Source organism: Amblyomma mixtum, chromosome 2 (assembly GCF_055824585.1).
Source record: "Amblyomma mixtum isolate Tamu chromosome 2, ASM5582458v1, whole genome shotgun sequence".
NCBI classification, from domain to species: Eukaryota; Metazoa; Arthropoda; class Arachnida; order Ixodida; family Ixodidae; genus Amblyomma; species Amblyomma mixtum.
Window position 1 is genome coordinate 159,772,009 of NC_143013.1, and position 23,156 is coordinate 159,795,164.

The 23,156-nt window shown below is 45.7% G+C and overlaps 1 protein-coding gene across 4 annotated transcripts in view; it reads right to left on the reverse strand.

Moving 5' to 3' along the window:
• LOC149361402 (uncharacterized) overlaps positions 1 to 6,543 on the reverse strand; it is a 480,014-nt gene extending 473,471 nt beyond the window's left edge. For 3 of the 4 annotated variants that reach the window (XM_089572676.1, XM_089572672.1, XM_089572674.1), the window contains exons 1-4: positions 6,197 to 6,543; positions 5,217 to 5,298; positions 4,573 to 4,647; positions 196 to 326 (exon numbers count right to left, since the gene is read on the reverse strand). In XM_089572676.1, the coding sequence (XP_089428802.1) occupies positions 196 to 326; positions 4,573 to 4,647; positions 5,217 to 5,298; positions 6,197 to 6,212 (304 nt within the window). In that variant the 5' untranslated portion in view covers positions 6,213 to 6,543. The remainder of the gene's footprint in view (positions 1 to 195; positions 327 to 4,572; positions 4,648 to 5,216; positions 5,299 to 6,196) is intronic. The other variant, XM_089572673.1, reaches the window with a different exon arrangement.
• Between the last annotated feature and the right edge of the window lie 16,613 nt (positions 6,544 to 23,156).

Sequence of the window (23,156 nt, forward strand, 5' to 3'; positions counted from 1 at the left end):
ATGCAGTGTTTCGGTGATTCTGGAATAAATCTGTAGTCAGCACCTGTGCCCTCATATTTTTTCTTTCTGACCCCAGTCTGTGTTTCTAAGCTCTGTCAACCACAAAGGATCAGACCAACTAGACCGACAGCTTGTCCTATTCAAGCTCAATGCGTACTTTTCAAAGAAATGCTATGGCGAAAACACTGTACTTACAGTAAAGCCTGCTTGACTGAGCGAATACCACTGGCAATTCGCAAATTCCCAGCCTGCTCCTGATTGCTGGCTCAAGCCGCACGCAACTTTGTGGCTTGCACGACTTCCACGCAACTCTTGGTCCCTTGAAACTGAAACATAGAGGGATGAGTGAGAAATATCAGATTTGATATGCTTGTATTGCTGCAATGACTAAGAAAAAACGATATTTTCCATAAGAACAATTATTATTTCACACTAGCTTCGCAGAGTAAACCTCGTTTATCACGACCTCGTTAACACTGACATACTGCACAGTCCCAGCCTGACTGCATCTAGTTCTATGGTGTCATATGCTTGTTAGCTATGAGCCCTTGGCCTTGCACCGGTTAATACAGACAACCACGGAATGGGCAATCAGCTCCGACCTTTTGAGTCATAGATACTCACAAGCTCAGTGGTCCCAGGGGTTCTAGAAATATTGGCAGGGCGACACAGTAACAAGCATTCCGCACCACTTGCTCTCGCTTCATTGCAAAAAAACTCTCACAGCAGACCTGTCCTCCATTCTGCAGTGTGAAAATAATCAAATTCAAAGCATGCACACAAAATGTGGACCTCTCTTCGAACAGAGCTTCAGAAATACGGGTATAATTATTGTAATTAAACCTACCTGCAGTTTTCAATTTATCCTAAAATTTTATGCAACTCGACAAGCAATAAGCATTAAAAAGGAATTAAAATAGCCAGCACTGTTTAAACAATATAGCTACGAAGAAATACGAGACATATCCACTACTCTCCAGTGGTTCTTTAGCTTCATGCATTATCAATCTACACTTTCTTACAGGCACATTTGCACGCGAAACTTGGGTTTAACCCAATCTTGATGAATCTTTCTGGAATGCAACAATCAGGAGAAACCAGTTTTACTCAAAAACAAAGGGCCCTATACAATGCATCACAAGGCCGGCTAGGCGCACTCAAGACTACAGCCCCTTCCACAAGTCTCCAATTTGCCTGTCCTCTACAAGTTGCAGGATCCCTGTCCACTGCTTGTCGAATTTCGCTATCCCACCTTGCTAGTTCTCCCACTGCCCTTCTCAAACTCTTGGAATTCTGTTGCTCTAGCAGATCATCAGCTATTGTATTATTTTTTGTTTTAGCACTACACACTCCATGCCAACAATGCTGGATAATGTACTTTAAATAGGTTTGTAGAGCGTGCAAGTGGCTTGCAGCTTGACGAATAGGTGAGAAAAAAACGCGGAGCCTGACAATTAGGTGTGAAAAAAACGTGGGTTATTTGGAAGAAATGGGCTTGGGCAGGAGATGTAATGCAAAGGCAAGATAACCAGTGGTCCTTAAGAGTGATAGAGTGGATTCCAAGAGAAGGCAAACGTAGCAGGGGGCAGCAGAAAGTTAGGCGGGCGGATGAGATTAAGAAGTTTGTGGGGATACGGTGGCCACAACTGGCGAAGGACAGGGTTAATTGGAGAGACATGGGAGAGGCCTCTGCCCTGCATTGGGTGTTAGACTGATGATGATGACAACCTGGTGAATTTGCCTCGCAACAACCGCTGCAGCCTGATATTTTGTAGAGCAGCACAATGGCCTTCATTTTTTGAGTGGTGAAGTATTCAAATAGCATTTTGTTTCAACCATGAGTGTAAAGGGAAGACATTTTATGTTGCACAAAATGAAGGAATTACATGCATACTGGGCTTTGGAAGAATGCCCTGTGGACATTACAAAACACTGCCATCCTTGCTTTATCTCTGCCAGGTAACAAAATTCATTATTCTCCAAATACTTTGGACAAAGACAAGCTGCCGTGCACTCATTCGAGCTCAGTGGACTTTCCCTCAAACCAATCTTCAGTAAATAATATCAGGATTAGGCAAAAGTAACTGTAGTGTATTTCAGTGAGTCAGTGCCTTTTACAGAAAGTTTTGTAAACAGAAAAGTTTATGAGCTTTGTGAGCACATGATGATTGCCCAATCTATTCACATAGTCAAATGGGAAATTTGCCTTCCTATTCAATTTATGCACATTCAAACAATATTTACCGCTGTAGGCCACATCAGTTCTGTACCAGGTAGCACATGCCAAAAAAAAGCCTTGATAGCGTAATAAGTAATGTGTGGTTGACTATAGAACTTAAAATCTAGGCCATATCTCTTGGATCTAATCTTGACATATTTCTGCATAATACTATACTGCAGATACAAAAAGCAAAGCAATAGAGAGAGACAGAGAAACTTTGCTAATGAAATGAACAAAATATTTACTTAAAATCACTGACCTGTTACTCAGCATGAGGGAGGAAATAAGAGGGAAAGACGAAGGAAAACAGGTGCAGAAAATTGTTAACGTTTAGAAAATAATAAATTTAAACAATTTTTGGAAATGATGTATTCATTACTTTACTTGGTTTTAAAGGGTTTAATGCCACAAAGCGGCGCAGGCTATACAGGGCGCTATTGTAGAGGAATGGAAAATTCTTTAGGTGTGCTGACATCACACGGTACCTGGGCCTCTAGCATTTCGTCTCCATTGAAATGAGACTAGTACAGCTGGAATCAAAACTGGCTGGAATCGAACCTGCCTCTTCCGGGTCAGCAGCCAAGCACAATAACCACTCAGCCACCATGACGGCTCCCATTTGGGGTGACATGCATCAATGTGGTGACTGACGGGGCTGACAAAGTTCACTTCAGAGAGGGTGTGCATTGATGAGGTTATATAGTTCAATTCTCCCTGTGCCACATAATTAGACAGGTAAAAATTTATTATGAGCACATGCTGCCTATGGCAGGCCAAGAGATGTAAGACACAAAGCATATGTCCATAAAATGAAAGCAAGAACAGCACAATTTCCTGCTGTGAGTAACCGCTCCACTATCCAAAAGGATAGCCAGCTTCTTTAAAAAATGTATGTCCTGCCTATGTCCATTTATGATTCCCGCTCAGATTTTAATTCGCATTTATTTCCAACCAACTCAGTTCTCTCCCAATCTCTTATCATTAACCCTATGATTTTCCTGAGTGGTTCACCGCACTGTTCTCAATTTTAAGCCCTTTGTAAAGTACCCCACTTTTCCCGACAGCTTAGCAAAGGCAAAGCAGTTTAAAATTTCTTTTTGAGCATACTGCAAGGTGCTGCTCGTAACTTCTGAGTGCATGCCTAAGGCAATAAACCCCTTTCTTATTCTCCCAACCATTTCTTTCAAATGCTCTATATCTGTGCATGACCTGGCCGAGGTGTATTCTGTTTCGACTTCCAGTACCTTACTGCATTTCATAAAAAGGCCTCTTTCCTGATTATTAAGTATTGATTTAGCTCTCATTTTCACACTGAGTATTGATGTCCTCAGTCATTTGCAAGAATTCATCACTTATACTACAACTCACCATTAATACTACAATAACATGAAATCAAATATAACTGAGCGGTTCTCCATGAGTGTTCGCATTTCCTGAACCAACCCGCTGCTATGCAGAGAGGGTCACCTCATCTAGCATCATCACATCTTGTTCAGGGTATGTGGGTTGTGCAAAGTAAACAACAGTTGATTTCAGGTCACTGCAGTCAAAGCTACAAAGTAGCTGGTGCAATGAAATGTTAGTTCTAAGAAGGTCTGCTCGTTTTTTTTTATGCAGGCCCAAGTGAACACAGGCTAAACTGCATGCTGTTTGATGTCAGTGCAGGATAAAGATCCCCAGGTGGCCAAAATTATTCTGCAGCCCTCTGCTACGGCACCTCTTTTCTTCTTTAACTCCCTCCTTTATCCCTTCCCTTGCATCATTGTTCAGGTGCCTATCAAGATGTGAGACAGTTACTCTGTCACTTCCTTGGCTCAAAAACCAATTTTAAATTTTTCAAGGATACTGTCAAGAACGTAGAGGTACAAACTGTACAGTATAACCACACGCCACAGCAATAAACCAGCAATACATCTGCGCTGACTTGCCAAGTACGCTGCAAGGATGCTATGCCACGCAAGATTTGGTGTCATCATACAATGTTACTTTACTGACTGACATTTCAATGTACAAGCACTAAATACCATTAAAGTATTATTGTACAGCAAAACTTTTTGAAAAGATAAACGAACATTTTGGCCCTTTTAGAGGACACACATGCATAAAAGGCAACAGGTGTGGAATAGTCACTGCACCTGAAGCAGGCTCAACTTTATAATAACAGCGCAGTGTCAAGAGCTACATGTGCGGCTATATTTCGTACAAATTTGCAGTTCATGTAATAAGCTGAGGTACTGCTGTAAAGTGCATGTAGAGTTCTGCATGCATTTTTAAACACAGCAGTGAGCCTATGTTGAAAATATTTTTCAAAACAGGCAGGTAAGGTATGCGTAACTGAAAAAGATAATTACCATGAATGGCTTGGAGGGATGGCACAGCTGAAGGCAGGAAGCACGCATGGCCCAGCAGATGCTGGCAGCTGGCAACTGCAGATAAATACGTCCCGACCAACAGCTGTCAGTGCCAGTGACAATGTCATGAATGACAACAAAACAAACTGTCGACTGCTTCAGAAACTAAAATGAGGTATTAATATAGGAACACAAAAAGCAATGAGGTGGCCCATGACAAAATAAATAAGGAGATTGTATGTGAAACACCCATACACATTCTTTGAGTACATTTACATGACTGTCATAACCACATTGAAAGATGAGCTGGCTGGAATACCGCTTTATTCTTATGCATGATGAAAAGAGCCCAACTATTCGAATATAGCATGCGCAGGCTTTAGTTAATTACTATTAGGGTGCCTTGCACCAGCGTCTAATGTATTCTTAAATTGAACATAGCACCCAGTCGACCAGTTTACCTTGCATAAATGAGAAGAGAAAATGCAAAAGACATGCATTCAATACCAAGGAGCCCGATATCTCACGTCACAACTGAGCATGATACGAAAATTAGTAGTGCATTTAACAAATTCCACACAAATAAAAACAGCAAAACATTTGTCGAGTGGTAATGCAAGTAGGGGCAAGAGCAAAAAAAATACCGAAGAACACTGGTGAGTGAGGTGCAGGGAGGTCTGTGGGTAGGGTTCCGTGCCTGGGAACAGTTCCGAGCGCGGAGAACTGCTGCCGGCAGTCAACCAAGAATAAATAAGAGAAAGTGAAAATGAATAACAAACCATCACCAATTGCGAACGACCTGAAAGCGGGCCGCATAAGCGAGGCATACAGCAAAAAGCTTGAAATCCCAAATAAGTGTGCAGTTGCATCCCCAACAGTTCAGTGCCCTGAAGGAGAGGAAGCATGGACGCCTACAGTTCAGGGAAGACACAAGAACGACCTAACTGACATAATATTGCCAAATTCTGTTCCAATGGGGAAGCACAGATAAAAAGTTTACAAATGACTAGTACATATGCGCCAGCCTTCCACATGCGATCACTGTCTTCAAAATAATTTGCATGACGAATATTAAGAAGTAAGCACTGATCCGATGAGCACCAACACCGAGCAAAACCATCCGTCGTCTGTTCGCAGTTCGCCTAGCGCGAGTGCTTCATCGCGCAGCACTGCCGCTCATAATAATCTTCTAGATAGCACAAATCCATCCGATGGGTACCAGCCGCGATCAAAATCACCCGTTGTCAGTTCCCTCGCCTGTTCTCAGCTGTCCACGCAAAAGCGCTCTCACCCGCGGCACTGATCGTCGTCTTCTACGCAGTACAAATCCATGCCAGTTGAATGTAGTAAACATTGTAGTTTTTCGCAGCGCTAGCAAGCGACCGCATAACTCTGCTGTGATCTCTGGTGGCATTTTTATTTACCACGGCACCTGAGTACTAAACGCAGACATAGACTATGAAGCAAGACTTGTCACGCAGGCTATACGTCCGTTCTTTTCAGGCAACGCATTATAGCTGAGGCAACCGCACGCAGACTGCCTCCACTGCCATCCCTATATAGCCGCACACTAATAACGCGTGTGAATACAGATCAGTAATAGAGAAGCGGTGACGGTACTCACCAATCATGCAGCTCATCCAGGCTTAGTAAAACCGCGCCGTCGTCTTCATTGCCTTTCCAGATGACAAGACGTCGTAGCGCTGCCTTTTTTCACGGCTTTGCCCGTCCAAACTCACCGATGTTGACTGGGCGTAATACTCGTCGTTGGCTTCCAAAACACACTTCTGTTCTTCACACATGTCCGCCGCACAAGCACTCAAACAATGCCATGAAAATCCAAATAACACAAAACGTGAGGCAACGCACGCACTGACATGGCGCCGGCGCCAGCGGCTTTGCCCTTGTTTTTGCGTCGTTGAAAAACTGCAACTCAAATGCGCTTTTTTACTACTAATATTTGAATTATGTTCAGAACAAAAATATTTCAATTGTTTTAAATTTATTTTTTTATTAAGTGCGAACACTAAAGCGCTTTTAAATATTTTTGTAGAAGCTGCGATCCTGTGATCCCATCACCCAGGGTGCCCCGGATGTTCTAGCAGACGATGGAGCAGACGACGGCGCAGACGACGCTGTTGACGGAATGAAATTTCGTTTGCTGCCAGCTAAAATCTCTTAATTGCGACAAAACGGGCAAAGCAATGCACCGTACCTCAAGCTGGTGCATATCAAGGATATGTTGGACGTGAGCGGTAGGACTGAGAGCAGCTGCGATGCATTACTTTGACTGACGCGGGCACCCTCGACGGAGATTTACACGAAACTGAGGGCTTAACTGTGACCCGTACAAGCGGATAACTTTGATATCAACTGCTTTGCGAAACTACGCCGATAGTTGCGTCACACTTTAGCTGATATGCAACAGCGGCTCGCACTCGCCGCATCTTGCTCGCGTGTACTTTCCCAATTGAGCAAGAGCCCACATGGAAGCCGATAGAAGCAACTGTGTTTTCGAGTTCAGATTGTTCCGCGAAATACGAGCAGCTTGTTTTAGCACGCACTCGAATTGTAGTTCTCAGCCAGTGCGTCACGAGCGGTGATGATGGCCTCGATGACGAGCGTAAGAATCACCTTAAGGTGGCCGCAACGAAGCCGGTATCCCAAGCGTATACAGTGAAAGCTCGTTAATTCGACCCCCGTTAATTCGGAAAATCGGATAATTCGACGCGCGCGCGAGGTCCCTACAATTATACATAGGAGTCTATGGGGCGAAACTCTCGTTAATTCGAACAAATTTTGCCGTGCGTCGGTTAATTCGACTTCACTCCGCAGCCCGCCAAGCCGGTTTGCCGAGAGCAAAAAGAAAAAAAAACTGCCATGAGCGGCGCTACTGTACGGCTGATAGGCCATCCGTATGGTCATATTATCATCCATCCATCCATCCGAGGAAGCGAGTTAGCGGCGGCCGAAGCGGCTGGCGTCTTTTTTTTTTTGTGCTTTGTTGTGTCGCAGCAGTCGCTACGATCGCGGTTATTTACGGCGCCTTTTTTGGTAAATGCGCGCTTTGTCAGCGTGTTTACTGCGCTGCTTGTTGTTGCTGTTTTGTTGCGACTGAGAGAAGGGTGAAAGGAAATTGCAAGGGATTGCCTACTGGCTCAGCCGAGCCACCACCGCTGCCATGTGCAGATAGAGGAGAGTTAAAAGATCAGAGGAAAGATAAAGAGAAAAGATAAGACAAGCGTCCCAGCAACAACGCCGTCCCCGCGAACGCTGGCTGAAAAAACAGATAAGCGGGGAGCCGCGCTCCCTTCACCTCCTCCCCACCTCCTCCCCGCGCTGCTTTCGGGTGGGTAGCGCGCAGGGCCTGCGCGCCTCGCCTTTGTGTCCTGTCAGCTGACCGAGGATGAAATAATTGAAGTGACAGGCGCTGACAACGACGACGATTTACGATTGTGAGCAGTTGTCCCAAATGCCGAAGTGCACGGTGAAAGAAGCCGCAGAAGCCTTGTCTGTGCGGGAGGACTTCTGTGAACAAATCCCTGACGGCGCGTGTGCCGCGGAGCACCTGGCAGCTGTTAGAGCTATCGTAGTCGCTCAAATTCGCTCGAAAAAGCAGACGGTGATTACAGATTTCCTTGCCAAATAAAGGTATACGTCCTGTTGCGGCAAACATTGTTTTTTGTTGTTCATTCGATAATTCGACATTCGGATAATTCGACAATTTTTCGCGGTCCCATCAGTGTCGAATTAACGAGCTTTTACTGTATGTGAGCTAAAAGTTGTTTACCTGTGCTGCAAACGTGGGCTCAGTCGCAGTCCAGCCGCTAGCTGCTCAGTTTTCCAGCCTTGCGAGCCCAAGTCGCTGGCTGCTGAGCATTGCGGGAGCTGAGCTTTCAGAAATGACACTGCCCGCGAGCGCGCCGGGCGACAAGTTTGCACTGCTCCCTGGATGTCGTATTCGTCGCTAAGCCTGGCAGGTTTCATATCGATGCCAGAGCTGAGAGTGCTTTCGAACTGGCTAGCGCTGAGGTGCTACTCTCTTCACTGTACGTTGTACTGTGAACCATGTCTCGTAGTGAAATAAAGATATGCGCGGTTTCCGCGCTAACGGTGACGTCGAGGACGAGTTTAATAAACGCTGTAAGGCAGCAGATATTCGATGCATATATGTGTGCTAAATTTGTTCACCTATGCTGCATGCAAACGTGAGAATAAAGTCTCGCTCAGTCGCAGGACAGACGCTCGCTGCTCGATTTTCCAGCCTTGCCTGCTCAGTTCGCGAGCTACTGAGCCAATCATTGAGCGAGCCGAGCTTTCGGCAACGACGCCGCCCGCGGGCGCGCCGGCCGACGAACTGCGCGCTGCTCTCTAGCTACCCTTGTCGTCGCTAAGCTTAGCCGATTGCACATCGACGCCTAAGCTGAGTGCGATTCGGAACTGGCTAGCACTGAGGTGCTACCCTCGCCACCGTTTTACTGTGAGCCCCGCGTCATAGTGGAATAAGCTCGGTTTCCGCGACCCCTTCAGGAGCAGAGCTAGCAGAAGCCAGGCGAGCTGCAATGGGCAGCAGAAGCGGCTGTGGGAGAAAATTTGTTTTGCTGTTACCGCTTCTACCAACAACTCGATATTGGCTAACGATACTCTATCCCAGAGCTTAGTAAATGGACGTGAACAAACAATACCAGTGAATTTTTCTGACGCCGGCTTCCAGGCTGGCAGGCCGGTCCCGAGAAGAGCGCCCTTACGCTTGCATGGCAGTGGCGCACGTCAAAACCGCCCCGACATTCTACTCTTCGCTCAGGTTGTCGTAGCACACTGTTAATAGCGAGGGACCAGAACACTTTAGTGGACCGAGCGTGAGGGACCAGAACACTCTAGAGGACGAGGCGCGAGGGCGCAGGAGACTGAACCAAAGCGCGCGATCGACTGACGTCAGTCCCAAGACTTCTCATTTCACGTGAGAATCAAACGAGCAGGCGAGCTGCAGGTCACTCTTGTAGGTGTGAGGAAGTGTCGTGGAGCTGCTGCCCGATCGCAAGCGACTGCTGGCCGCATGGCCTTTGCTATTGCGAGTGTGAATGGACATTAAACGCACGTTTACAGTAGGGAGTCACAGAGTTCGCGCGAGTTAATTAAGCCCCTTGGTCACGGAGGGGGAGCCCCGAACTAATACATCCTCATGGGGAACTCACTCACTGACCGAATTCTTGCGGCGCGACTTCATGTCGCAGAACTCGCCACCCAATCCTTGGCGTCGCGGGGTAACGCCACGTCGACTGGCAAATATTCGGGTTCTTGCTCCTCCGGGAAATTACAGCGCAGGCGCGACGCAACGGTCCACGCGCGCGCCCTTTCTAGGCGTCCGTGTTCAAACACGCTCAAGGCTGTACTAGGCCTTAGGATTCGTACGCTGTTCTCTATATTTAGCGAGATGGTTGTGTCACTGTCATGAAATTTTCAATGGAAGCAATGAACGAAGTCGTACGTAAGAATATATATATATTTTTTTCATATTTTATGATGATCTTGCAGCATGCGCGGCTAAAAACTGAAACGTGGAAACTTGATATGGGAGTCGCCTTGATCATTTATACAGGCAACAGGTCATGCGTGCGTAACATACATGCTGCCTTTGTGATAGCAGGACGATTACTGCGAGTAATCTTCCAGCTTTTTCGCCATCAGGTTACTCTCATTACGTGACGTTAAGCGACGCGTATATGTGACCTTAGCCTTTTCTCCGCATGTGGTAGTGGGTACAGTATGTTGCGAGACGCACAGGTCACAGCAGCCACGAGTACACTGACCTTCAGTAGCGCTATTCGTCATGCTCGCGCCGGATGGAATGAAGACGCTCGCGTGGCTCGCAGCATGCCACTACCGCAAGCACTGCCTCATTCGCAGGCACCGCTAGCATTCTCGCTGGTGCATATGCTTTCTCTTGAGCATGGTCTTCTTTCGCTCACACTGTCATGTGCGAACTGAAGGGAAGATTGATTGCGAGCGGCGCCTCTCTCCCCGCCAATTTTCGTGCGGCCGGTAGCTAGGTAGGGAAGCGAGTTGCAAACTCGAGTCGCGTTTGTGAATTAACACTTCATTTAATTCCCTCGATGATCGTCGCCAATCGATCAAAGCAAGTCGCATCGTCTTCGTGGCTCGCCAAAGTGCAAGCGATTTAACACGAAATTGGTGAATGTCCGCCTATCACTATCCCACGATGGCGCTACAGAAATTCGAGATTTCTGTAGAAAACCACAATTACCATCGACTGCAACCTCTAACACGACACTTGCCTCCACAGATATTTGTCCCAAGACAGAACCCACGACAGATATTTGTCCCAAGACAGAACCCACGACAGGTATCTGTCGCAAGACAGACCCACGACAGGTATCTGTCGCAAGACAGATACCTCGACAGGCTGTAGTGTCGCGCGACTGAACCCGCGACAGGCAACTCTGTCGAGGCACGCAGGCCCTGTCGCGCGGCACGACCCTCCCTGAAGCACGACAGCACCTACGACAGAAACCTGTCGCGCGACAAATCCTGCGACAGGCACCTTCTGCACACTACAAAATACAGGAATGATGACTGTCGTGCGACAGAACCCACTACAAACACTTTTGTCGCGAGAAAGAACCCACGACACGAGCCCCTGTCGCACGACACAATGCACTACAAGAGAGCTTGTCGCGCGACACAAAATTTTGTCGCGCGACAGATACGCGACAAAAAATTCTGTCGTGCGTTTTGATCGGGCACGCGATCGTTTGTAGAGAGAAGGTGTTCTGACACGCTCGCTTGCCAACTATGCAACTTTTAACCCGCCGCCTTGCGCTCTTTGCGTCATCTACTCGGCGGAGAAGTTATGTGATAGAATTTGGTTGCACTCTGAGAACCACGACCGGCTTTATCGGTCGTGCTGACAACTATGGGGTGCTGCTTGATTCGTCATTCCGACTGAACAGGAGCAGTGCGTGAAAAGGAGACCGTAAGAACGAAAAGTGCTTGTATCGGCGTGCGTCTTTTGATTCTGCTGTCTGAGTGTTTACTGGATATGAAGCATTGCCCGTTCCACATCTCATTCACGTCAAGTGCTGTAGTTCTTAATACCTCTGGTCAACGTAACGACGATTAAAAATAGCAGAACCATTCCTTTGCAGTGCAGCTGAGGTAATCGCACAGTGGAAAGTTTGTAGTCATTTTATTTGAATTACATTCAGTACATTCATGTCATTCCCATATTTTCAGCCCGAAGTGATAAATTATAACGTGATTCGCGAATAATAGCTCTAAGAAAAGTATGACTAGCTTTGTAAACCATTTTTCTGCAAACTATAGGAGGCGTAGGCAAATTAATCGTTAGCCTCCACTCCTGAACACATTGCACTGAACAGCTGGAGGTTGCAATGGGATGTGGCTTCTGTGATGATGTTTATGAAAGCATGGCTCTAATACAGCCTTTCTTCAAATGTGCCAGCAGTCAAGCTCTGTACGGCTGCTCCACCGGTATCATCACGCTACTTTTGCACCAGCTTTCATCTGTCATCGAGCCAGTGCTACCTCAACCGGAGGCAAATGACATCAAGACCTGCTGGTGCAGCCTGTCAGCCATTGGCACTGGATATCAAGCATGTGCCACTTGTAAAAGGATAGGTACACGAGTGGGTATTTTTTCCTTGTGTCCTTCCCTGTCAAGAGTCTTCTGGTCCAGGCTCCCCCTTTCTTTCATTTTTTTTTTCATCTTTTAAAAGGGGACCAAGAGAAAGGGAAAAGATATTGCGGGCGTCATGAAAGCACTCCCCCAGTCAAGCGCATGGTGTTATAGTGTGAAATGCTGTTTTATAGTTTTTCCCTCATGCCTCTCGTGCTTGGGAATCTTGATCATAATATAGACCAAATTAAAACAATTATCTGCTTCATGACCTTTATACAGTAATCTAAAAACAGCAAATAAATTTTATAGGTTTACTTCAGCAGTACCTACCTCTTACAAGGTATGGCATGTTTGAAGTGAACCAGTGGTGTGGTAACTGTATGCCAGGCATAGCCTAACAGGCATAATTGCATATTTGAATATTAGCGTTCAAGTGGAGCATTCTGCTTTAGAACATAAGTGTTGCTAGCATCAATAATTGATAACTTACCAGATTATCCTTGCATTACATGAAACCCTGTAAAGCCTATATTGAAGCTGTACAGAAGAAAGGTGCTTATTCGATATGTCATGAGCATTGCTGAGGTTTTCTTTCACACTCCTTTTGTCACACCCGACTGCACTGTACAGTTGAAATGCATTTGGAATTGAGTATTGGTGCATTGTTATTTTTATTCATGCCGAAGTTCAGTTACTGGTTTCATTAAACTAGCTGAGCTTAAGTCAACAAATATTGCTGTGACCTTAACATGACCCCTTGCTGTACTTGAAACAATGCGTTTGATGTTGCCTCTCTCCCGTGCCATCAAAGTTTGTAATAAGCTGTGTAAACAACTTAATTTACTTTCTCAAGGTATTTATTGCTGCAATTAGTAACAGGTAATTTCCTAAAGAACAACCTAAGTACTCCTTTGGAACACTTGTTTGCTTGTTTCCCCTTAAACAGATATGAGCAGGCCTCAGCACTGGAGGGATGTGCTGTGGGACAAATAAAAAACTACCAGTCCAGCTGCTCCCTTAGGGGCACGTTGCTGAGGCTTTTATCGCTTGTAGTTCTATGCATCTTTACTTACAAGTGTTGTATCTGACGCAGTGTGTGCCTTAATATTTTGATTCATTTGCTTTAGAGTGTGCCACTCTTGCCCTGAGAACTTGCTTACCTCTGTACTCTTTGTTCACACATTTTCCCCTCACACCTGGCATAGCTCCAAATGATGCTACATTATCTACAAGCTGGTAAATAAAATGAACAGCAAGTAAAGTTAAGTTACTCCCTCCTAGCCGCTCTAAGGGAAAGAAACATATGCGTTATATTGCAATGTGTTTGTGCCATCACTTTTGAAAACAAAAGCTGCCTGAATTTTTGTACAGACAAATCAGAAACACAAAACAATTTTCATATTTGATGGCCTGCATCTTATCTTCACATGACTGGAATGGCTAAATATCTTTGTGGTAGCCTAATTAGGCGTAACACGTTAAAGTCAGTTCCTGTGAATATCATTCAGTCTTTGAATGGGGGGGGCAGAATTGAACACTACAGCATGTTATAGCTTTTTCTTGTTCAAGGAAGCATTGCATTTAGCTCTAGTCTTGTGACTGCTGCTTATGCTATTACTCACCAGCCTTATCAAACTCACTCGGAGTGCTGAATTTTAGTACACATTTAACTGATTATTGCATCTCTGTGTTTGATTCTATTAGAAGTTACTATAACTGTGTGCGTTGAATGTTTTCTTTTGCAGTTCTCTTGCTGCTGCATTCCGCCATGGAGGAGGCTACCTGTTAATTGGTGCACACGTCTCATCACTAAGACGCTACCTCTTCCGCTGGTGATGCAGACAAGTAACGACAGGGTTAATTGGAGAGACATGAGAGAGGCCTTTTGCCCTGCAGTGGGCGTAGTCGGGATGATGATGATGATGAACAAGCAGGCTGCCTCATATTGAGGACTAGTGTCAGGATAGTGCACCAACAAAGTTGCTTAAGAATTTCTGTGCTGCTGTATGTTTATTAAAATCAGCTCATAGCTTGATATCTACATCCATGTGGACATTTAGCATATGCTTGGCATCCTGTTTGACTTTTAATTGACTATTGTTTGCAGCCTTTAATGTTGGTCTGAAGACAGCGTAAGCATTGTTTCACTGTGTGGGATTTTTTAGCTCTTTTGGAGAGGTGTGTGTGTATGCATGCACCATTTTTTTCCACGGGTTTGTTATGTGGCTCATGGAACCTTCATGTTACAGAAGAATTTTTTTCATTTCTGTGTTGTACAGGAAAGTGAGCAGTATTTATATGCACCAGGCGTTTCTGGGAAGCATAAATAGTTTTCAAAAATATGGCTTTTGCTGCGTAGTATTACCAGTGTTAGCAGACACCAGAAAGCTGGTGAGGTGTATTTAGTAAGCTGGTTAACTAATTTCTGATAATTAACTTTTTAACTAACGCAGGTTTGCAACTGGTTGCAGTTAGAGACTTTTAGCCTGTCGTGAGTAGTAGCCATATCAGTTTTTAGAATGTACAAAACATTACTTTCGCCGCTGTGGCTCGACAAAATTTGGCTGCATCGTGCGAAAATACATGCGCTTTTGAAAGCACACAGGGGGAGCAACCCCTCCAGTTCATGTAACTGCTACAAATATCTAATTGCAACTAGACGCCTAACTCTGATAGTTAAAAAGTTCATTAATAAAAATTAGTTAACCAGCTTATAAGGTAAGACGATTCACCAGTTTTCTGGTGCCTGCCAACACTGGTAATACTATGCTGAAAAAGCTATATATTCATCTCAAAATACCTGTTTTTTGAAAATTACTTAGTCTTCCCTGAAACACCTCGTATATATGTAAGAAAAACCTAGCGGTATTTAATTCGCGACGTTTTGGTTGGAGGGCCAGCCGTTTTCAAGCGTACTACAGCATTTGAAGCACACAGCTTTTATTTTGAATGCTTTACTATACTAGAAAAAGGCTGGACCTCTAGCCGAAACATCGTGAATTAAAACCTGTTATGTTTTTCAATTTCTTTCTGTCAGTCATTGTTACTGAGAGGGAACTCAGGGGAACTGTGCCGAAGGCAATATTCTGTTCCTCTATTGTTCTCCATAAAATATTTTGATGCATCATGCATATCTTCTAGCGCGTATGTACACTTGTGCACAATAAATGTAATAATTTCCATTTGGCTTCTATTATTCTTTAAGCAGTCCAGGATACAGTGTTCACAAAATGATTTTGAAGTGATAACACTATGTTGGTAAAAGTGTTGTACTGTGTAGTTAAGACACACTTTTCCGAACGTTGATGTAGGAATTATACTTTCTTCGTACTTGAGTCTTTTGAATAACAATGGCCAATTGTCGGAAGACCGTTGATAGGGTGTTGGTAGACATGGTCAGTAAGGGGCCTCAGAATTGCTTAAAAAAATAAAAGCAGTTTTGATTTTCGATGCAGTTCCTGATCATTTGAGAAAACTCGAAAGACGGAAAAGTAAGCTGACGTGAGAATTAAAATTAAATATAGTGCCACATGTCATGCAATAGCGAAATAGAGTGACTTTTCTTGTTAACGCGATTTCGATTAAAAAGCCCCCCCCCCCCCCTCCCCCCTACGTACATCAGCCTTCCGAGAATTCCCAGAAAACGCAGATACAGCAGAACATTAATCAATAAGACTTCTGTAAATTCTTATAAAAGCGGAACATTATCGAAAGTCGTCCGTTTACCTCCGGGACCATAAAATCGTCAGCGGGGAGGGGGGTGTATGCAGCGCGCACGAAATTTTGGGCCATGTTTTTACACTGAATGGGGTGTTTCAAAACGCCCTGATGCAGGGTGTCAAAGAGCAACTTTCTGCCAGACTCGAGCGTGATCCCCCGACGACCGTCGGACATCTCCGGGAAGCAAACACTATAGAGAAGGCGCTGAATGTTCAGAGAAGCCCATGAAACCTTTAAACTTTGTACGCCGCATTCCACCCGCCAGCATCTGCTGGTAACTCCAACTAATAACTGTGCTGTTTGCTGCCGACAGCAGCGGTGCCTCACGTCCCAACACTGAAGGGTGCTATCCCTCAATAACAGCAGACAGGCTTCACGCATGACGGCTCTTGCCCAAGAAACCAAGCCTATGACCTACGGTGCCAAAGGGGTCCCGTAAGCCAACCCCAGGAGCCTTATGTGCCACTAGGAGGACATCAGCCGCCCATCAGCCCTGCAATGCTTTGTGAATCTCCGCCAAGCGAATTGTAGGTATGGAGGACCCCCCCCCTTCCCCACCGAGAACCGCCTACTCTGCTATTACTGCAATGAAGCCGGCCACATTCTTCGTCACTAGTCGTACAGTCGTATCAAACCTCGTGGCTTTTTTAGAGCGCAGCTCTTTGGCGTCCGTTCCTGGGTTTCGCGTCGTCGTCGGCGTCGGCGTTGTCGTCGGCCTCGTAACCAGCTCCGCCCCCCTTTCATCCCCCCAGCGCTATCGGCGTCAGCGGCATCAGTCAGTCGCTGCTATCTCTTCCCTCCTCGCTTTATCGTGTTGTCCGCTTGGTGCGCGCGCTTCTGACCCCATCGTTTCCCGCTGGGTGTACACGCCGCCCCCCTCCCCCCTCTTCCTGCGAGTCTCCGGTTGTCAAAGCGCCGGCTCGAACTTAGTTCCTTTCTTCGCTCCTCCTCCAATGCAACCCCTGTGCGGTGGCAATCAGAGAGCCAGATCGGTGGCGGCGGATCTGTATATGTGCACCGCCCGAGCCGAAATTGCGAATACGTGTGAAAAATAAAAAAAAAATCTGTGATAGCGCATACATGTCTTGCTCGATTTCTTTGCCTCAAGGAAGTAACGTAATCGTCGGTAATTTTTTTGGCACTCTGCGACTACGCCCCGGCCAGCAACCACGGAAAAATGTCTAGGTAAGCCTGGTACCGTAGCTCTACTCAGCAACACGTGTCCGTATCTTGCACACGGCTGCCCGGCTGTGCGAAAACTGTCATCAATGCAGCACAAATGGACGACGATTTTGAATGTTCTGCGAGAGTGATTGCATTCGCAGACAGTTCAAATTTTGATGTTCCTATAAGCTTCTTTGCCTTTTCCGTTTCGAACAGCACGTTTCTGTATTTTTCTGTGCGTATGTGTGTTTCATTTTATGCCGCATATGCAGCTGAGGGCATCATGTGTAAGGTAGGGTTGATAAAAGCAAAGCAGCCTTTCAATGTGCGGTAAAGGAGTAGAGCTTTTCTTAAAATATAGTGTGATGCTGTTTTCGTAATTTTTACAAGCTTTCTGCAAGAAAAGAAGTGTTTACTGTAAGCCCACACAAAGGTCACAAAAAGTCTCTGCTTATTTCACGAGTGTAAGGCATGAGTAAGGGGCGCATGTGCGATCCTCAGGCGACAACTTTCAAAAAGGCGTTACGGTGTTTTCACCATTTACATCCCACCAGTGTCAGGTTTACCAGGGGCAGTTTGATTTCATTAATCCTAGGAGACCTGCTGCATTCGACTCCGTCGCTTTGACCTTCAACCGCTCCGGAGGTCCGCTGGCATGACCATGTGACCAGCCACGTCATTGGCCGCAGTGGTTCCGCCACCACCACGCGAGCTCTGTCCGTCGCCGAAGCTGGAGCCGCCGCGCATGCTCTCACGCGCTGTCAGACCACGTGATTCGTCGGGAGCTCGTCCGCAACTTCAAGAGGAGCCCACCACTCGCGTACGCAGTTCGCGGCATCAGGGCGAAGCCGGGCTATCATGGAACGTTGCGCAGGAGACTTTGCAACGTTGTTAGTAAACGACATCTGAACACCCCGCGCATATCACCTGCTTTCGTTTGGTATAACTAGGTTTAAATGAGCTAAACCTTTAGTTTTATTTTTATGCGATACAGTATAGAGCTTGTTCTGCCGAAAGCCGTCGACGTTGTATTAGTAGTCGGCACCGCGCTTCGGAAATCATCGGGAGCTGCGTAAAAATTGCCGCAGAATGTTCACGATATTGTCATACGATTCCGCGTTGCGTGCCCCATAAACGTACAAGTTAGAGCCTAGCTCCTGACAGGGATTCGAACCGGCGACCTATATTTGAGGGAACCGGTGACCTATAATTCCGGGCTGCGGAACAAGAACTGTATAATGCGCGGTTCAGGTGCCCACTAAGATGAGTGACTTACTGCATCATTTCCTTTCCTAAAAAAAGCAATTTTAGATTTTTCCAATAGGCAAAGCGTCGCGCCGAACAGGCGCTGGCGTTCAGAGGCCGCCCTGGAAGCGCTGCAACACGCTTTCGTGTTTCACTCCTAAAGGCCAAGCTTAAGCGTCCTGCAGGTTTTTTGTTTTACTATCTACGTGCGGTGCTGTTAGCATGGTCGGTTGGTCTATTAGTCCGCCTGTCTGTTGTTCGCAGTGATAAGGGCCCGCCGGAGCTGAATTTGTTTGTTTGTTTACTGATACTGTTAACCCCATTGAAAGGTGATTACAGGAGTGGTAGGAAAAAAAGAGAGCAAAAATACCAACAAATCTGTCATCAAGCGCATTGTACACGTAACAAATCATTAAACAGGACGAGAGAAGGGTACTCAGTGCCCTATTACATTGTAGAAGAGAGCAACAAAAAACATAATCACGCACACTCAAGAGCATCTACACAGTAAAACACTCAATAAATACACGAAACACAATACACGGACTTAACCTAGTCATGTTAGCACAGCGCGCTCCCGGAATACATAAAAGAGTCTAAATTAACGAAAAATGCACTGAGCGAACAAGATTGAACTACGGAATCGGGAAGCATGTTGCATTCTTTTATTGATCTGGGGAAAAAAGTATATTTAAATGCATCGTTACGAGTTACTGGAGGCGGAATATACATGCTATGGCGATGTCTAGATGATTCATTAGAACGAATGTCGAAATAATCGGTCCTATTGATTTTAATTGCGTTACTGATAATAAGGAACATAAACTTGAGCCTGTCGAATTTCGTCCTTAATTCTAACTTGGGAAGGTCTGCAATGTGACACAGCTCTGAGGGGGAGTGAACTCGGCGATATTTATTAAATATGAATCGAGAGGCTAACCTCGGTACTCTGTAAATTTCCTGTACTCCTGATTGCTTGGCGTTTAAGACAACTCTGTACATGAGCCACCCTGCAATATTACCTGTGAAATCCCATTCAGGTGTGCAGGTACCTGGACTGGGGGCCTTGGTGGGTATTGTGGCCGCGACGGTCGGCTCTTCAGTCCCATTTTTGTCTTCTGGCTTTTCTTGTTCTGCGCCAGAAGCGAAGATAACGCACCCGCTTTGTCATGCGTGCTATGGATTATCACGCCTGGGCTACACAGTACTGCGCCAACAAAAGCATAAACGTACGACACGCTGCGTCCGGTATTCTATATATAGTCTACGCTCCGTCGTCTTTCTTAACTTGAAGAGGGCCGGCGGGACCCGCTTTCAAGTTAACAACTAAAACTGTTCTGCCTTTGGTACTTAACTCGGTAGAAGCAGATTTCGAGCCACAGCAAGATGCGGAGCTTCTGTTTAACTTGAAATCAGCTTTTGCGAGTTAATAATCCTTAACAGTTAACTTGAGAGGAAGCGCCCTCTGAAGTTAATATATTGTCGGTTGCCAATCCAGAGGGTGGGGGGGTGCAATGCAGCAGCCGCGCAGCGCCCGCGCAGGAGAGAAACGAGTTAGTACATTCAGCAAGCTTCATAGAGTGCGCTTTTCATGTCCAGGGCGTTTACTTACGTTTCCTGTCGAGAAAAGGACTAACATGGTCGCGATGGAGGTCGAACCCTCCACATGCATTATCACTAGCGACATATAGAGGTGATATTAGATTATGACGTAACTTGAGCATGCTGTAATTCTTGCAGCTCATCCTGGCCGTGGACTGATGCGACGAGTAGCTGACCCCATAGCTGTAAAAGTACAATATATGTACTACAGTAAGCGCAGTTTAGTGTTAAGTTATATAGCAGCAATTCTAAACAAAAAAAAAGAATTCAGCAACACATGTACGGCTTATATCTTTCTGAAATTGCATTTTTTTTCTCTCAATAGAAGTTTTGCTTTCCCGCACAATGCGGTAGTGCGGAACATGAGTGCACCGCCGCCACTGAAAAATACCCACCAGGAGCTCTGTCAAAGGTGCCGGTTTCTTGCAGTATGGTTTTCAAACTTGAGGCCGTTCTATAAAAATAGAACAGTGCAACCTATTTAGCATTTCAACTAAATAACGCCTTTGGAAGCTGCCGAAGAATCCGCGCGAAAATGTGTGTGAGGGACGTAATGCTTCGGTTTGATTCTGAACATGCACAGACTCGCGTACCACAGGTATGTTTTTGCATTTCGCCTCATCTAAATGCGCCTACCGGTGCAGGGATTCGATTCGATTTGTAGGGTGTTGTGTTGGGAATGCCTTAGCATGGCAACGGTACAGTGTATAACGGTACGGTGGCTTCGAGCGTTCCAAATCGACGTAGGGCTATGAGAGACACCGTAATGGATGACACCGTAATATTTGCGACCACCTGGAAAACCGCACTCCAAATGCATAAATAGCATAGCATATATAAGGTTGACAGCAAATATAAGCGTTACCAGTCAGCACCAACGGTGCATGCTGCCAGTGAAACTATGAAAGATAAGCCAGATTTGTGCTCGAAAATAAAAATACTTACAATGCATTAACCCTTGTTATTGGTAAGCTACGCAAAAACTGCTCTGTAAAGGCACCGAGCGATAAACAGATTGGATTTGGCAGTGCTGCGGCATATACAAGTATATGCAAATGGTGCATGCTGTGCGAACGATGACTATGCTTGAGCCAAGTGTAACACGTTAACAGTATACAGAGAATTGTGAATGGTGCATGTTGTTCGCTTAATAAAAAATAATATGTTAACAGTACAAGATTAAACAGTTGCCATATTAGTATAATTTAATAGAAGATTGATTTTAGCAGCCGCCGGAATACCAACCATGATGCGTCAGTGAAAGCTGCGCAACAAGCATTTTCAAACTTCAGGCCGTTCTGTAAATAGAATAGTAAAAGTAATTTAAGGAATAATCCGACAAACATTCCCCATACGCGTGGAGTAACATCACTGGGAAGCTAGATACGGAAAAATACGCGAGGCAGTGCAGGCAGGTTGAACAGCCAGTGTCTCTCAAAGAAAATTTCAGCTAACAAACTAATTTTCGCTAAAAATACCCCGTTTCTCTATGTAAATCTCCAAACCCGTTTAAACCACCTAAGATGACAAAAGCTGGCAGTTTTTCGAAGACCTACCCATTATCAGTGATGGAACTTGATGAACCTTTGCGCTAGCTTTGGAATAAATTTAAGAAAAATGTATTGGTTTTCGTGAAGAAGTGTCGCCCATGTACCTACCTAATATCGCACAGGGTAACCGACAAGTGCAAAAGTGAGAAATATGTAAGAAAGGGAAATGGCGCACTAGTTCTCAAACAACTCGTTAGACACCCGAACGGCGCCTTAACGGAAGAGATAGAAGGTGGGAGTGAAAGAAGAAACATATCTCGTAGGCAGATATTTTTGCAGCTGCCGCTATTCGTACCCTGCTGGCCTCGTTTCGATAAGGCAGCCATGTTTTGTTGTTGCGAATGAAAGGAGGAGGAAGAGGAAATAGCACGGTACTTCCCACTGGCTCGTGCTCAGCCACAACCGCTGCCACATGCAGGTAGAGCGGAGTTTAAATATATGAGAGGAAAGAGAAAATAGGCGCGCGTAGCAACAACCGCGTTCGCAGAAGCGGCGACACCGGCTGTGACAGATACCCCTATCAGTTTTCTTCCTCAAGCTCCCGTGTGTGAAGCGATGTCTGTGCATGTGAAGAGATCCCTAGCTAGTCGACAGCATTCAGGATCGCTCCGCAGCGGATTCCCTTATCTTGTATTTGTACAAAGTGTATATCGCTGCACAACCCCATTCATTTCTTACTATCGCTTCCCCATTCTTTCCCTCTCCTTGTTCTTTTATTCCCGCTATAAATAGTCGCAGCCCAGGTGCTTCAGGTTTTGATGAACGATGCTGCGGCTAGGAAAATCTTTCTTCCATTTTTAATTTTATTAATGAATAACCGCTAACAACAACAAAATAACGGCACCTCGTTCATGCTTTCTTCTTTCACTCCGTCCTTTATTCCTTTCTGCGCCGCTGTTCTGCTTTCGATCTAGATGTTTTTTTGTCAATTAAGGGGAACAAATCTTCAGGCAACAAGTATCTTCGGAAGGTGATTCCAAACATGGAATTTAATTTCATGTAAAACAAATTGTGCGCTTTTGCTGTATGTTATACATATGATTGAAGAGAAATTTTAAGTATGCTCGTTGCAGGAAATTCGGCGAATGTATTACACCGTCCTTCCTTTCACAGAAGTTGGGTTAAACGTTTTTTAATCTACCACTGGAGGAGCAGGGCGCGGTGATCAACGTTAACTCTTCCGGTGGAAGCGTCTCCGCCAGCCACGCCGCTGAGTTAAGCCTCGCCTCAACAAGGCGAGCCTAACCGCCACGCTGATCTACTGAAGGTCAGTACAACTACCCCCAACAGCCATGGAGATGCAAGCCCAGGGGCGAAGACCTTGAACGAAGTGAGTGGACTATGATACTCCGTGCGTACGAGGGTGGAGTCAAACGCGGAAACACCGGCCGTATTCCCGCAAGCAGCGTCTGTTGCAGCTAAGAATACCACGTCGGCTGCCCCTCCGATTTGAAGTCGACATACAGGCCTCAACAACAGCTGCGCGTGAGGAAAATCGGAGAGTTGAAATGTCCTCTGCGATTTATAGTGTTCGGTACATTCGTTGCATGTAACTATCTATCTTTTAATCTTCTCTATTCGGGTTGCTGTACTACCCCTCGGCACTACAGATCCCGAGCGAGCCCGTGCGCAGCCTCGTTGCC